The 14,686-nt window shown below is 39.1% G+C and overlaps 1 protein-coding gene across 7 annotated transcripts in view; it reads left to right on the forward strand.

Annotated features, from left to right (window-relative positions):
- The window catches only part of kcns2 (potassium voltage-gated channel modifier subfamily S member 2), an 86,584-nt gene that overhangs the window by 16,382 nt on the left and 55,516 nt on the right, over positions 1-14,686 (forward strand). For 4 of the 7 annotated variants that reach the window (XR_003051427.1, XR_003051428.1, XR_003051424.1 and 1 more), the window contains exon 2: positions 1,013-1,124. Coding sequence is in view for 3 of the 7 variants with exons in the window: in XM_025061245.1 (XP_024917013.1) it covers positions 6,230-7,669 (1,440 nt within the window). In the remaining 4 variants the exon portion in view is untranslated. Of the gene's footprint in view, positions 1-1,012; positions 1,125-3,761; positions 9,165-14,686 lie in introns of those variants that run through there. The other 3 variants (XM_025061245.1, XM_025061246.1, XM_008323730.3) reach the window with 3 other exon arrangements.

Below are 14,686 nucleotides of genomic sequence, written 5' to 3' on the forward strand. Positions count from 1 at the left end.
ATATCCACTGTATCCCAAATGAGTGAAATTAATTATATTTTATCATATTAAGTCGCCTTTTTCCACATGGTTATACAAAGCTTTTTTCCAATAAGTTTCCTTTTCTGTCTCTGTCTGTAATATTTTATTAGAGAAATAAATTATTAGCAGAAGTAGGTTTTCATAGGAATCTACTAAACAAATTAGTATTGAAGATTCATATCAATGATGTTTAAAACTTGAACACACATTTATACACTGACAAGCTAGTGAACCCTTTTCATTTAAATAGTTGTCGTGGTCAATTACTTTACTTTTACGTTTTAGTATAGTTAGCTAGTGAACCTTTTTCATTTAAATAGTTGTTGTGGTCAATTACTTTACTTTTACGTTTTAATTTTAATAGTTAATTTTATTTTCCTTTATTTTAGGCATATGTTATAGTTCTATACAGATGTACAGTCGGTGCTGCACCCAAAATTATGCTAGATTGATGAGTATACAGCAGTAAATGTCTATTATTAGGCAAATGAATGTGATGCAAAGATCAATGTTGAGAAAAGAATGTACTGTGCAAAAGAAATTGGATTTCACAATTAATATGGTGTGTACATAAGTAACCAACTCAAGACTTCCAAGCTTAGACTCTAGGAGCTGTATTAAATAAAAGCTGCCACCTGGTGGTCTTTTGTATAATATCACAGGGTCAGGTAATCTCCCTAGTTGGTTAAAAATCATATCCGATTAAAAAAGGCCCACGATGGTCCAGCTGTTGTTTCCATCTACATACAACAGATGTTCAATGGGTTAGGGCTTTTGGAAACCGTTTTGTTTTGTTCTTTCCCGTCAACTTGTCATATGTCAATATTTTTCATTTCTTTTTAAATTACTTACTTTGCTTTGTTTTTTATTTTTTTAAAGTGATGACAATGGATTTGCAGCAGCTGTTAAACACAATTTAATGCCCACAATATATTGACAAGCCATGTCTTCTATTTTTAAGTTATTTCATTTTTAAAAAATTATTTTGCAGGTGTGATCAGTATGGAACATTGGACATTGGAAATATCATCTGTTCGACATGGTTCACAGGTCTGCTACTCTACACGCTGATGTTTTCCTGCGCAAGAGACACAACCCGTAACGTGAGTACAAAGAAAAGTTGTGGGGAAGAAATGCTGCAAAAATGTGATTAACAAGTGTGTAGGGTATCTGATCCTTAGTGCTCATGCACAATCAAATAGCTTGGGTATTATTCATTGTCCATGTCCATGTCCATAAACTATGTTTATTCTTGCTATTGTTTTTCATTACTATTTTTCTTTACTCTGTTCCTCTTTTTCCATATATATTTCTTTATTTTCCACGGGTTTTATTAACAGCTGACAACCCTACAGTTGCAAAACTGAGATGTTTTTTCCATGCAAACATTACTACTGTACCCCTCTAAAAGAAATTAATGATAAACATAAAGCGTAATCTCATAAATTGCATCAATATACGCCCCCAATAGTCCTATTAAATATGTGTACAATAATTATAAACTGAATTATACTGGGAAATATTCTACCTTTTAAGACAAACTACTTTCATTTATGTTGCATGATAGAACAACAGGGACACCATTCTTGAAAAAAAAAACCCACTGTTGTCTGTAACTTTCCTCAATAAACAATCAAAAATAGATGTTAGCTGATGGAAATCCCTTGAGAGTAAAACATGTCAGTCAGTGCTACTTCACTCATCATTCATCACTAACTAGAAAATCTCAAGGACACAGCAGTCTTCCTGCAGAGAAAAAAAGACGCTGAAGCACAGAAATAAACTGTAAGTAGCTGTAAAATGCTGCCCCAATTCCCAGTGTGGGAAGACCTAGTATGATATCTTATTGTTCCAGTTATTGTCAGGAGCTGTCTGTTTTTAGGTCATCACTACTCCTGCATGCTATTGCTTCACATCAGACCCAATTAGTGTTCATTATATCCAGCATGCAGGCCTTGTCAGAGGAATTATGGGGGTATTACTTGGTTAATGTGTCTATTTTACTAATTACTGAAGGAAACCTCATTGTGACTCACAAAGTCATATTCTGTTCAGGCTGCTGTTTTTGTGTCTGTGCTTTGTCCTGAGTCATATGGTGTTTTCTACGTTTACAATCAAGGCCCATTACAATGTTTTGGCTGAAATGTTAAGGAGAAAAGTGCAAAGCCAATTTGCACTTTTATACCTGGATTTGGTTTTCTTTTAATGATAGTATTTTTTCCCATTTCTTCAAATCTCTCAGGATCTCTCAGCTCCTCTGTCACTTGTGTCATGTATATATTTAGAGAGATACTTGATTGACATCTTTTGTCCTGGAGAAAGGTCCTGGCATTTTTTCTTCAGCTGCCAGAGTATCCCTCAGAGATGCTCCAGATGTCACAATGATGTGTTCAGTGATTGGGAAGGGGGTGTTCTTTGACTCCTAATGGACAGAGATGTTGGAGCACTGAAGCGGCGAAATAAGGTTCAGGCAAAAAGAGGCAGGAGAGAGGAATGGCTATTAAATGTTAAGAGGGACTCAAAGACAGCGAGAGAGAAGATGCAGTGGAAGGAGGATATTTGAAAAGCAGCCGAGTGAAAGATAGGAAGCAGCAGATATAGTCCACACAAAAACTCCTACACACTCCTCACTTGTGCCTGCACGTCAGGCTTTAAAGAGTGGTGAAAGAGAGATAGCTATGCCATCTTCCAACCGAGTACCGTCTTTTCTCTGTCATTTTGTCTTCTGCATTTCCCTTTTATATCCTTAGTATAGGGACACACAAGTCTTCCCCCTCCAATTGTTTATGACCTAAACCTATACTTAATCTAAAATTAATTGAATCCTCTGGGTAAGTGCAGCCCTATGTTCCTCGTGGCCCCATGCCAAAGCTTTTATATTCCTGGCATAGATCCTTTTAATACAAAGGACTTTTTATTTCCCTTCATCTCCACTGTAGCACTTTGACTGACAGGCACCAATAAGACTGTCAATTATCTTATGCTAGGATTTATACCAAGGTGCCTGAAAAATCTCCATCAAAAAGACAAGAGATGTGAATGAAAGCATGACAAAGAGTGTGCAGATTTTAAATAAGGGTGATTTACAATGCAGAATAACACCTCAAAGACTTTTTATGTTTCAGATAACCAAACAGGAATGCAAAAGACGGTTGCTACCTTTAGGTGCTAAAAGAATAGCCCATTTATAATAATTTGTAATGTTTTAAAATTGTCACAAAATGTCAATTTTTTTACACATGTAATGTCTTGACTCCTCTTAAGAGAAGTAATACGAATATGTACGTAGAATGTATGCAAGATGGCACTGTATCAATAAAAATAATTGTGGAGGAATAAGCTATGAGGAATATTTCCTCCTCCACAAAGCAGCATATTAAACTCCACCATGTGGGAGAAGAATGAATCAAAAGCTACCTTACATTATGTGCTTCACCGAGAAGCTGGAAGAAAAACGCCAGTCTGCTAAGAACAAATACTCTTTCCATAACTCTAAAGGAATATCTTATGATATTCACTGACACTCTCTCTTGCCCTTACTCCCTCTCTCTCTCTCCCTCTGTCTACCTCTCTCTCCAGCTGCCTCTTTGTATCTCTCTCTTTCTTTCGTTCTGTATCCTGTCAACTTTATGGTGTAGCTACACAGCAGGATTGCCAAACAATTTTTAAATGCAGCCAGATTAAATAATGTAAACATAACTGAGAGTATGCTGCTTTGGTTTTGAAGACAATCTAAGACTGTTAGTAAAAGGCTTACCAATGCTATTGTATGACATGCATAACTGGGCTGATACCTGAGTAAACAATGTGATTCTGCAGCGGGAGGATTAAAGACTAAATAGGATTATCAGTACAATATACCTTGACATTTCTACACATTTCCATAACTGAGAAACATTAATGGGAAAATCTGCAATGTCAAAAACTGTAGTTACAGAAAAGATATTTGTGTTGTCAAGGCAGACTTGGTAAGCTGTTCAGTTCTACATGCAGCAACCATTGAGGCCTGTATGATCTATACAACAGTACTTGGAGAAAAATCATTAAAAGTAACACACTGTTCTTAGTATGAGTACATACATTTCCAAAAACCTAATTTGTGCAGTCACCATGACCTTACATGCTCAGTGTGGCTCCAAGTAGTTGGAAGAAGAAAACCATGATCAGTCTATTAATATGCTGAGATGCCTTAGAGCAGAGTGGTCCTATTTTGGAGTAAACAGTTTCAGTTCTGCCTTTTGCCAGCAGCTACATTTCCAAACGTTGTGTATGGAATTGCTTCCAATGGACTTTAATGCTTTGAACAAGGCAGCCAGTAAATGACATCAGTGCAGTGGAGAGACTGTAAATGATCCCAGTGATGCAGCCTGGGGGAGCCATTGCTGCTACTAGAGTCTTCATTTTAAATTTTCTCAATGTGCTGTATGAAGTAACACTGCTGTAAAACTTTATCACAACCAGTTAGACAGAAAATAGGCCACGTGTGTGATTCCCAAATTCTGCACTAGATTATGGATTTATGATGTCATCAGTGTTTACCTGGCATAATGCAGGATGGCAAACAATACATAGAAGAAATCTCCTGAGACGGTACCCTTTAAAAATCTATCTCTATGATATACTTTTTTGTGCCCATATTGTTGTTGTGAGTTATTAAATGGGGTGCAGGTGGCAGAGAGAATGAAAGAACTGATTAGTTTCTGTCCAACATGATATTTCCTCACATGCTCTGCAGTAAGTCTCTGTGGAGTAAACTGAGGCATGGTGTTGAATATCCCATTTCTAATAATATTGACTCCATCTGCTTATTGAGTGAATGTGTTGGATCAATCAGCATCAACCCAGTGGCCTTCACATGACATTGCACACAAAGTCAAAAGTAATAATAATTTTATATAAAAACATATGCATTTTCAAGCAATAGTTGCGAAACATGTATACAATTGTACTACTCATAATCAGAAAAGTAGTAATACTAATTATTTTCATGTCCATGGATTTTCTCTAGGGTCCTTATCTTTACCTTCTGTCTTATGAGCTCCATCGCCAACATCTGTAGTGTGATACACCCTCCAACATAAACACATCCCTCATTGGCACCCTGTGTCCATAGCTTTATCTTTATACTGCTTGGCATTAGTTATAATCCCAATAAAGATCTCAGCATCTTCTTTTTCATTTGCAGCTCAATTTCCTGTTTTTAGATTAACCCGAAATATTATACACAATACCGCGCAGCCATTGTTAAGCAGTGACAGCAGAACGGTATCATACAGTCGATGTCATCGGAGGATGTGGCACTTTTGTCTCCTCATTTCTGGGAGCTTTCTGAGTGGTCGTTCCTTTGGTGACTGTCCTCCAGGAGCTGCGCCTCGCCCCTCGGTGTCTCAGCAGCAGCAGCAGCAGCAGCAGCAGCAGAGAGATGCTGCTGCCGAGATCACATCAACAGGGCGGTGCAGACGGAGAGGGAACTACGTGTTGCTGCGCAGCAACAGATACAGAACAACGAGAGAGAGGGAGAAGGAGAGAGAGAGGGATGGAAAAGTGAGAGGGAGAGAGAGGGAGGAATTCCCTCGCACGAACAAAAGCGACACGTCTTCCGGGGCGTGTATTGTATCTCTTTACGCCTGGTGCTTGCGGCTGAATGAGGTCTAAACGCCACTGGATGCAGGGTGTGAGGACCACCGTGATGCTCCACCAAGCTCTGAGAACGACATCCGAAGAAGCAGGGACGAACATTTCTTCCTATTTTGGAGACACGATCACGTTTGACATCGTGCAGACTAGACGGTGTTTCAGTCTCCTCCTCTGTTAAAGATGTGAGGATCAAGCCGACACACAGACGCGCCTGTCTGGGCTCCAGAGGACACTTGTCTCTAATGTGTCTACATTTTAAAAACTGAACTTTCTTCCTCGCCTCGAAATTGCAATATGCCATCACCAAAGTTGGATCTCAGAGTTTTCCTGTAGGAGGACTCAGTGAAAAGGTTTAAAGTAAGTTACATGCGTCTTTGTTTCAGCACGCGGCTCTAGTAGAAAATATATTTATTTCTTTTTTGATGCTCTTGCTCAAAATATCTTCGTGATTGTTTATTTCGAATCTGCTCCTTTTTGTACTTTATTTCATGCGTCCCTTTCTTTGTGCTTTTTATATCAACCTTTGTGGGTCCTGCGTCTCCGGGTGCCCCCCCCCCCTGCGTCTGCAGAAATGACAGGTCAGATTCAAGTAGAATCGTGCAGCGGGGTTCACATGGATGACAACGCTGCCATCCGCATCAATGTGGGCGGCTTCAAGAAGCGTCTCCAGTCCGACACTCTCTCCCGATTCCCGGAGACCAGACTGGCGCGTCTGCTCCACTGTCAGTCCAAAGAGTCCATACTGGAGCTGTGCGACGACTACGACGACGCAGAGAAAGAGTTTTACTTCGACAGAAACCCAGCTCTTTTTCCTTATGTGCTGAACTTCTACAACACGGGGCGGCTGCACGTCATGGCCGAGCTGTGCATCTTCTCCTTCAGCCAAGAAATCGAGTATTGGGGCATCAACGAGTTCTTCATCGACTCCTGCTGTAGCGGTGCGTACCACTGTAGGAAAATGGACCAGGACCGTGAGGACTGGGATGATCGGAGCGATGAAGGCAGCACCACCTCATCTTTTGACGAGCTGTTGGAGTTTTACAACGACGCCACCAAGTTTGACAAACAGTTTTTCGGGAGCGCACGGAGGCGCATCTGGTTAATGCTGGACAACCCCGGTTATTCCATACCCAGTCGCATTATCAGCATTCTCTCCATCCTGGTGGTGCTTGGCTCCATTGCCACCATGTGCATGAACAGCATGAGCGAGTTCACTCTGACGGACAGCCAGGGGCAGCCCACGGAGGATCCACGCTTCGAAACTGTGGAGCACTTTGGCATCGGCTGGTTCACCCTGGAGCTCGTGGCACGCTTCATAGTGGCCCCGGATCTTCTGCATTTCTTCGACCACCCACTGAACGTTATAGACTTGGTATCGATACTTCCGTTTTATCTGACACTGCTTATAAACCTGGTGGTGGAGAGCAGCCCAGCCCTGGCAAACCTGGGACGAGTTGCGCAAGTGCTGAGGCTGATGAGGATTTTCCGCATCCTAAAACTGGCCCGTCACTCCACAGGGCTGCGGTCCCTGGGGGCCACACTCAGAAACAGCTACAAAGAGGTTGGTCTGCTGCTCCTCTATCTGGCCGTCGGAGTTTCCTTTTTCTCCGTGATGGCTTACACGGTGGAGAAAGAGGACACTGAGGATCTCTCCACCATTCCTGCCTGTTGGTGGTGGGCCACCGTCAGCATGACAACGGTTGGCTACGGGGATGTGGTGCCTCTGTCCATTCCGGGGAAACTGACCGCCTCGGCCTGCATCCTGGCTGGAATCTTAGTAGTTGTGCTTCCAATTACGCTCATTTTCAACAAGTTCTCTCTTTTCTACAAGAGACAGAGACAGCTGGAGATAGCGATGAGAAGCTGCAACTTCGACGAAGGCATCAAAGAGGTGCCCTCCGTCAACCTGAGGAACTATTACGCACACAAAGTCAAATCCCTAATGGCCAGTTTATCCAACATGAGCCGGAGTTCTCCCAGTGAGCAGAGTTTGAATGAGTCCATACACTGACGCAGTTTTATCCGGGGATCTAATCTCTGTGGCTCGGTGGTTTCACCGTTTGTTTATTTCGTAGCGGTTGCATGAGGAGCTGTCCCCGGTGCTGAATTACAGACCGTACGCAAGTAACAAAATGATTCTCTCGTAGCCTACTGTTAAGCCCCGACAAAAGACGCCATGCGGTGGTCTTCTGGTTTCCAAACTTTTACACATTAGTAACCCTCAAAGATTGCAAGTCCAAGTAGCGATGACATTCTTATTGGAATAGTCTCAGACCTTCGTTTTAAAATATCTAATAAGCAAATGCTGCAATGTACTGTAGATAGCAAAACTGAAAGTCAGAATAAGACAACTTCGGGCCAGGTGACTGAAGGTTAAATATATAGTTATTATATAAGCAAATTCTATTACAATTAACCCCCCCCCCCCCAAAAAAAAGTAGCCTAGTTGACTTTCTTTTAATAAAAATATTTTCTGGACATCATTTCTTGAAACTAAAAAAATGTAACCAAATGTGGGTACATAGAAACATTAAATCAACTGACAGATTATACTGATAAGAAGTTCTGTAATGTAAACAGAGGGTGATAATACTGTGCGATTAGGATTGACTCCAGTAATGTGAATTATTTTCAACCAGGTTTCTTCACAGTCACCGCTGACACACGTATGACTAAAATTATACTTACTTATATCAACATGGATTTAAGTTAATTAAAAAAACAAGTTAATTCATACATAAGTGGTGGACCTTTAGTCTTTTTAGGGGAAGGGGATTCCTTCAACAGCTTAGTCGTCGGCGTCCCATGTTGCCTCATTGTTTAAAGGTTGGGTTTGTAAACATATGGTTACCGGTTTGAATCCAGGCGCCAGCAGGACTTTGGTATCTTGAGCAAAAACCAAGAAGACGCCCACTTTTTTTGAGCATTATAAAGGTCATCCAAGAGATAATCACTCCATGCCCATTTCTTATAATCACTGGAGTGTTCACAGATAAGCTAAATGTTTTGAGACATAACCTTATGGGGTTAGTGCTACAAATGATGTCTGATTGTTTGCCTATCTGTAGCTCAGTGCAATACTGTGTTGATCTATATGTCAGTAACAAAGAGAAAACAACTAAATGTAAAAGCGAGCCTGAATTTATTGTGTCACTGTGCAACTTCATAGTCCCTCCACAGACAGGCCAAACAGAAATTGGCAGCGTCAGATCAAAAGAAGACAGAGAATGCTGTTGGCGTTTCAAATCCTAGAAGGTGTCACACTGTTGTCCAGCTATACTCAATGTACTGAATCTGTCTGAAAGTAACTCCAGGTGTATCCTGTTCTATTGTGTCAACATGTACAGTGAATTGTGGTGTTGCTGCAAGATGACATTAGACATGTGTATAAAAGGTATTAAACAAGAAACTACACAGAAAACATGTACCTCTTTGTCTCTTACTGTGCAGATCAGAGCAAGGCTGTCACAGTCAACTCACAGTGTGAGCTTTTGTGATTAGGATTACACATTAAAGGGGAGAGATGGATTCATGCTCGTGACTGACACTAATCCCTCAAAGGATTTTGTTTTCTGACTGCGTCTCAGTTTCAGTAGATAAAACTGATCTTTTTATATTAATATATTTTATTAGTATTTATTTTATTTTTTATTTTCACAGTTAATGGACAACAGCAAAATCACACTGTAAAAGCTTAACACGTAAATGTAAAAATGTCTGTATTTTTATTTAGCATATTCATTTTTAATATTATTATTAATAAAAATTTTATTTAGCATATTCATTTTTAATATTTCATGTCAATAGCTGAAATATACACCAGCATGCCACTTTATAAAATATAGCCTGCTGGTAGCAGCTTAAATGCCCCGTTCAGACATGTTGGTATCCCTTGGGTCAAATTGGCCATATTGACATATTTGCATTCTAAAAACAATTTGTTTTTAAAAAGGGACATTTAATTCCACTGGGGCAGAGCAAAGCTGTTAAAAACCTTCTATCTCTGATTGTGTGGTGTCTCTGGTGTCAGAGGACTCTGTCACTGGAGCAGAAATTCGACAGAAAGCACTCACTTAGTGGCATCGATTTTCCTCTTAAGGATGAAGAGCTGTTTGATATGACACTGATCCAACTCTGAAGAGCCAATTATTTTGTCATTCCTTGTTTTGGTGCAGTTTGCAACACTGATGTGGGATTTCTTAATTGGAAAATCATTTGCTATTCTAGACATTTCATAAAGTAATCAACAGCACAATGCGTCAACGTGACATAGGTCTAATTTCTTTATTTCTATTTTCCAGTGATTCGATACCATTATAAATTTGAAACTACCCTTGTTTTAGAGAAAAACAACAATAATAAATAAAGGGAATAAGGGGAAGTTATCACTGGACTACAACTGTGGCAACCATTGGGGAAAAAAGGGACAAGATGAAAGCGATTGTTCCTCTTCCTCATTTAAAAACCTATAAGGTCAAGGGGTAAAAACATTGTTTGGTGGTTTTCCAAGTATCTCTGGGCTGTTTACTTGAAACATTTACCCCCTGAGGCCAATTAAATCACTGTTCTTTTGTTTACTGCTAAACCTTTAAAGCCCTTTTCCTTTGGAGCTAAATCAAAACACTAACAAAAGATTAAAAAAGTCGACACCAACAACAGGTTATATTTTATCATGTACCAGAGGTATAGCCTCAAACCATAGTTAATCTATCCTTTAGAATATACAGTATATATATATATATATATATATATATATATGTGTGTGTGTGTGTATATATATATATGTGTATATATATATATATGTGTATATATATATATATGTGTATATATATATATGTATATATATATATATATATATATGTATATATATATATATATATATATATATATATATATATATATGTATAAAGATATAGATTTAGAGCAGCTATATTTTAAAGCAGTGGAGTTTTGGAGAATTAACATGATCAAGACATATTTTGGATGTTGGTGGGGTTGTGACTCCTAAGAAAGACAAGTAATGTCTGGTTTCTTTAAAAGCCCTCCCATTGACTTTTGCACATCATTACCTTCTGACTGAGCTTCTAGCTGTAATGAAAGCCTGGTGCAAAGCTTGAATACAGCAGGGTAAAGATAGAAGTCCTGGTCATTAGAGCAAAAATGATCATAAATAAGACTCTGCTTTCTTTACGCTCAATGCAAAAATAAATATCATCACAACATTCTGTGTCATTATATTGAACTCAGGTCTCCAGAATGTGTAAGACAAAATAATGAGATACCCAATATCCTTCAACTGCTTTCTTTACCAGCTTATGTATTATATAATACCTTGTTTATTTGCCTATGTATAGTAGTTAAAAAAAAATCTAAATTTGGATAGCCAACAAAACATTGCTATGTAATTTAATCTAATAATGGCGCTAATGCAATTTCAGATTATCACTTATTAGTCTGACGACGACCTTGTTGAAACTGACAGCACAAGCGTCATCGTCAGTCTGGTCTGTATGGCCGATAGAAAACTCTGTTACAATGCAGGCAGTCCTTGTTGTCGCACATTACCATCTGTTACAGTATCGCTTCTTCAAACTGTGTGGGAAGATTTGATCTTTGTAATGCATGCTTCGGGTTTTGTTTTTTTTTACAACCCCTTACTCCCTGCCTGATCTTACCATCTTGGATTGGTGAACATTCATAATATACAAGTAATCACTGATCAGATCATGGAATAGCTAATTATCCGCTCTACAGCTAAAGTAGAGGCAGACACAGACAATAGAAAAAAAAAGTCAAACTAGTACTACAAAAAGTTGTTTTCAAAGTAATATAAAGAGTTAATTTTGTGGTTACAGTGAAGGTCTTTGCATTTTATGAAGCTTGAAAATGAGCTGATATTTCCTTTACTAGAAGACATAACATATTATAATACCACATCCCCTCCTCTGACAATGCCTGACCCCATTTACCTGCCCCTTTATATAAATAATTTATGGCTTTTGAGAGCGTACAGTTACTTTATTTAAACTATTTTAATTATTGAACAAAGTTCTATTTGGAGGTATGCCTCTATAGGCTCTTCCAGATCTTCCATGTACATGTGTGAAAAAGAATGAGAAGGACACATATACAGTGTACTGTACACACATACTGTATAGATGGAGAATAACACAAGATTAAGAATCCTTGCAGTTGAGTCAATGCCGAATAATTAAACTCACTTGCCTTTATGAAAAATCAGCCGAGCACATTTATTATTTTAAGGGCTTCTTTGCAACTCAAATCTGCCACCAGATACCACAGTCCATTTTATTGGTACCATTGATGGTAAAAATGATGTTCTCTGTTTTTTTTTTACTCCATCTAAAAAAGGAGACAATAAGAATCGTCCAGCTTCAAGCAAATTCCAATAGCAATCATATTAACTCACTATTTAGACCTACTTTATATTCTTTGGTAGACTTTATTTTAAGAAACCTCAGTATGCAGGAGGAGAAATATGTGTGAGCAAAATCTGAAGCACATTGAGTATTTTTTGTTGTCGATTATCAGGGACGGTTTTGCTAAATTGAAGAATATGTATTTTCCACTACAGTGTTGAACCCACAGGTGATGCAGAAAGTCAGGCAGACTCAGATTTAATCTATTATTATGCTTGGGTGGATGGTGGTGAGTGCAGTCAGGAGGACAGACACAATCAGACTTTTCCTATAAATTCAGAGTCAGAGGATAAATAGTATGGCAGATGCAAAATGCCGCTGTGAAGTGTAGTGTGTGTGATAGGTTTGGAAGGCCATTTGTTTGATAATGCAGTTTTTTAAGGCTGGTGTGTATGTATGCATACTTGTGGTCCATTACTTCCATTCTGAAGCATCATCCTCCAGGAAGTGCCAAGGACAGCAGTGCAGGCCTTTTGAACAGGAGTGTGTCTAAAAGCTTTGGTGAAAATTGCACCTGCGCTCGATGTGTTGACGTCAGTAATGTCATAAAAAACCCAGATCTGAAGGTCTGTGCTTAAAAAAAAAGTTGTTTGCTCTTTGGCAATAATAAAGGAGACAAAATGAAAAACAGCAAGTGATCGTTGAGTTGCCTTCCAACAAAAAGCTTATAAGACTTCAAGTGTGATGAACAATTGCCACAGAATTCGCAGTGGTAATAATGATGTTTACAGCCCTCAAATAGGAGCACTGAAGGATGCAAGAGTTCAGTGGTACATGATTGGAAGCAAAACACGTTGTGATTCCATTATAAGCAGAGAATAGATTAAAGTGCACATGCTGAATAGAAAATAAAAAAGCAGCTGTTGGCAAGATGTGGGGTTTGTGCTGTTGTTAGGTGAAAGCGCAATACAATGTGAGAGTGTAAGTAGCAGAGGCTGTGATAACATATTGTGAGACATGATGCCAGTGTAATGGCTTAATGAATCTTTTTCTGTTACACGGAGCTGCAGCTCCGATCTTTTCTTCTTTTCTCCCTTCTTCTCCGTCAATACTGCAGCACTTGATCGTCAGCTCACTAAATACTGAGGACTATATTCATTCCTTTGAAACAATAAGTATGAACGATAATTGCTTAATTTGATATAATTGCAGCACAGTACCGTGGATGGTGTGTTTAATTGTCTTTCAAACCCACCTGGTGCTAGAATTACACTGCACATACTGATGCAGCTGCTCCAGAGGGACCACATCATAAAACCAAACTGATGATGGAAACAAACTGAGCTTCGTGCTCATTCTCCAGGCTACATATGGTTAGCCACTACAGTACCACAGACAGAGACAGTCAGTTACTTACTATTTGAACTGAGTCCCTTCATCTCCATTAGTCTCAAAAGCTGTTGAAATAATAACATTCACAAATAAATGTAGTCATTTTTTCCCAAACTGTGTAACAATAACAAGGTTGTCTCCAAAGTTTGTCCCAGCACTCACTTTAAGTAATTGGACAGATTTTATAGGAGTACTTTTAAAAGAATTAATTTTCTTTTCTTTTTATACAGTATGCAGTATAGTAATCTTTTTGCTAATTTCAATGTGATTCTGGTTATAATTATTAACTGTTGACTAAGTTTCTTTTGGTGGGGATATTGTCCTTAACTTATTAACATTTTTATGTCACTGGTTTGGTCAGCCATTTTTAACCAAGAACTAAATAATCAATAAAAGATGTTTGGGCATTAACAGTCCCAGTAGACCCAATTACTGTCATATTTAATTCCAGGTAAATCACCTTTCTTCTACGTTCTGATGGTAAATTTGTTCATTTTAAGCTAATTTCTGTAGCTTTTGTTGGCCACGTCTAAAATGCATTTGAAAGTTACTGTTATATCCTCAGCTAATTAGATATTTCTATTACTGATCAGTTAAATTAGCAAAGCAGCATACCTAATGAAGTGGCTCATCAGTGTGTGCCTCTGTAAACACCGAATCAAACATGTATGTCCCAGTTAGAGCAAAGCTTCCTTGGCAGTGAGGACATGGTCATATTTAATTTTAAAATGTTTCCTTGTACCCTTTGTCACATTGAATATAATCAGTGGTGAGGAAGACTATGATGCAGCAGAGGCAGTGGAGGGGAAGAGTCAGAAACGTTCGCTCACCCCAGACAGTTCCAATCTATTAATGGGGATACTTGTCAAGTTCAATTGAGCAAAAACACCCAAGAATCCATTGTGTCCCACAGAGAGCAGTCCTCACATCTGAATAAGCAATTTCTGCTTCTCAATGAGGTGTCTCTTCCCCAAAAACCTATCTCTATTCCAGACACATGCAGGATGTTTGGGCAGACACGTACTGAGCAGCGCGTGCGTGCACACACACAAACACACACCTTTACCCTCGGCTGTGTTCAAGCCTGTGGAAAAGGCAGTGAAGTGAGGACACAGCAACGGGAAGTCTAAGCTCCTAAATGTTATACAAGTCTAAAGGAGAATCCCATGAGGCTCTCACCTACGTACTTAGGACCACAGGAGATAAAACTCTCAAGCAGATGGTGGTGATTGCATTCTGGTGAAATGTCACACCAA

Source organism: Cynoglossus semilaevis, chromosome 13 (genome assembly GCF_000523025.1).
Source record: "Cynoglossus semilaevis isolate Cse_v1.0 chromosome 13, Cse_v1.0, whole genome shotgun sequence".
Classification (NCBI taxonomy): Eukaryota; Metazoa; Chordata; class Actinopteri; order Pleuronectiformes; family Cynoglossidae; genus Cynoglossus; species Cynoglossus semilaevis.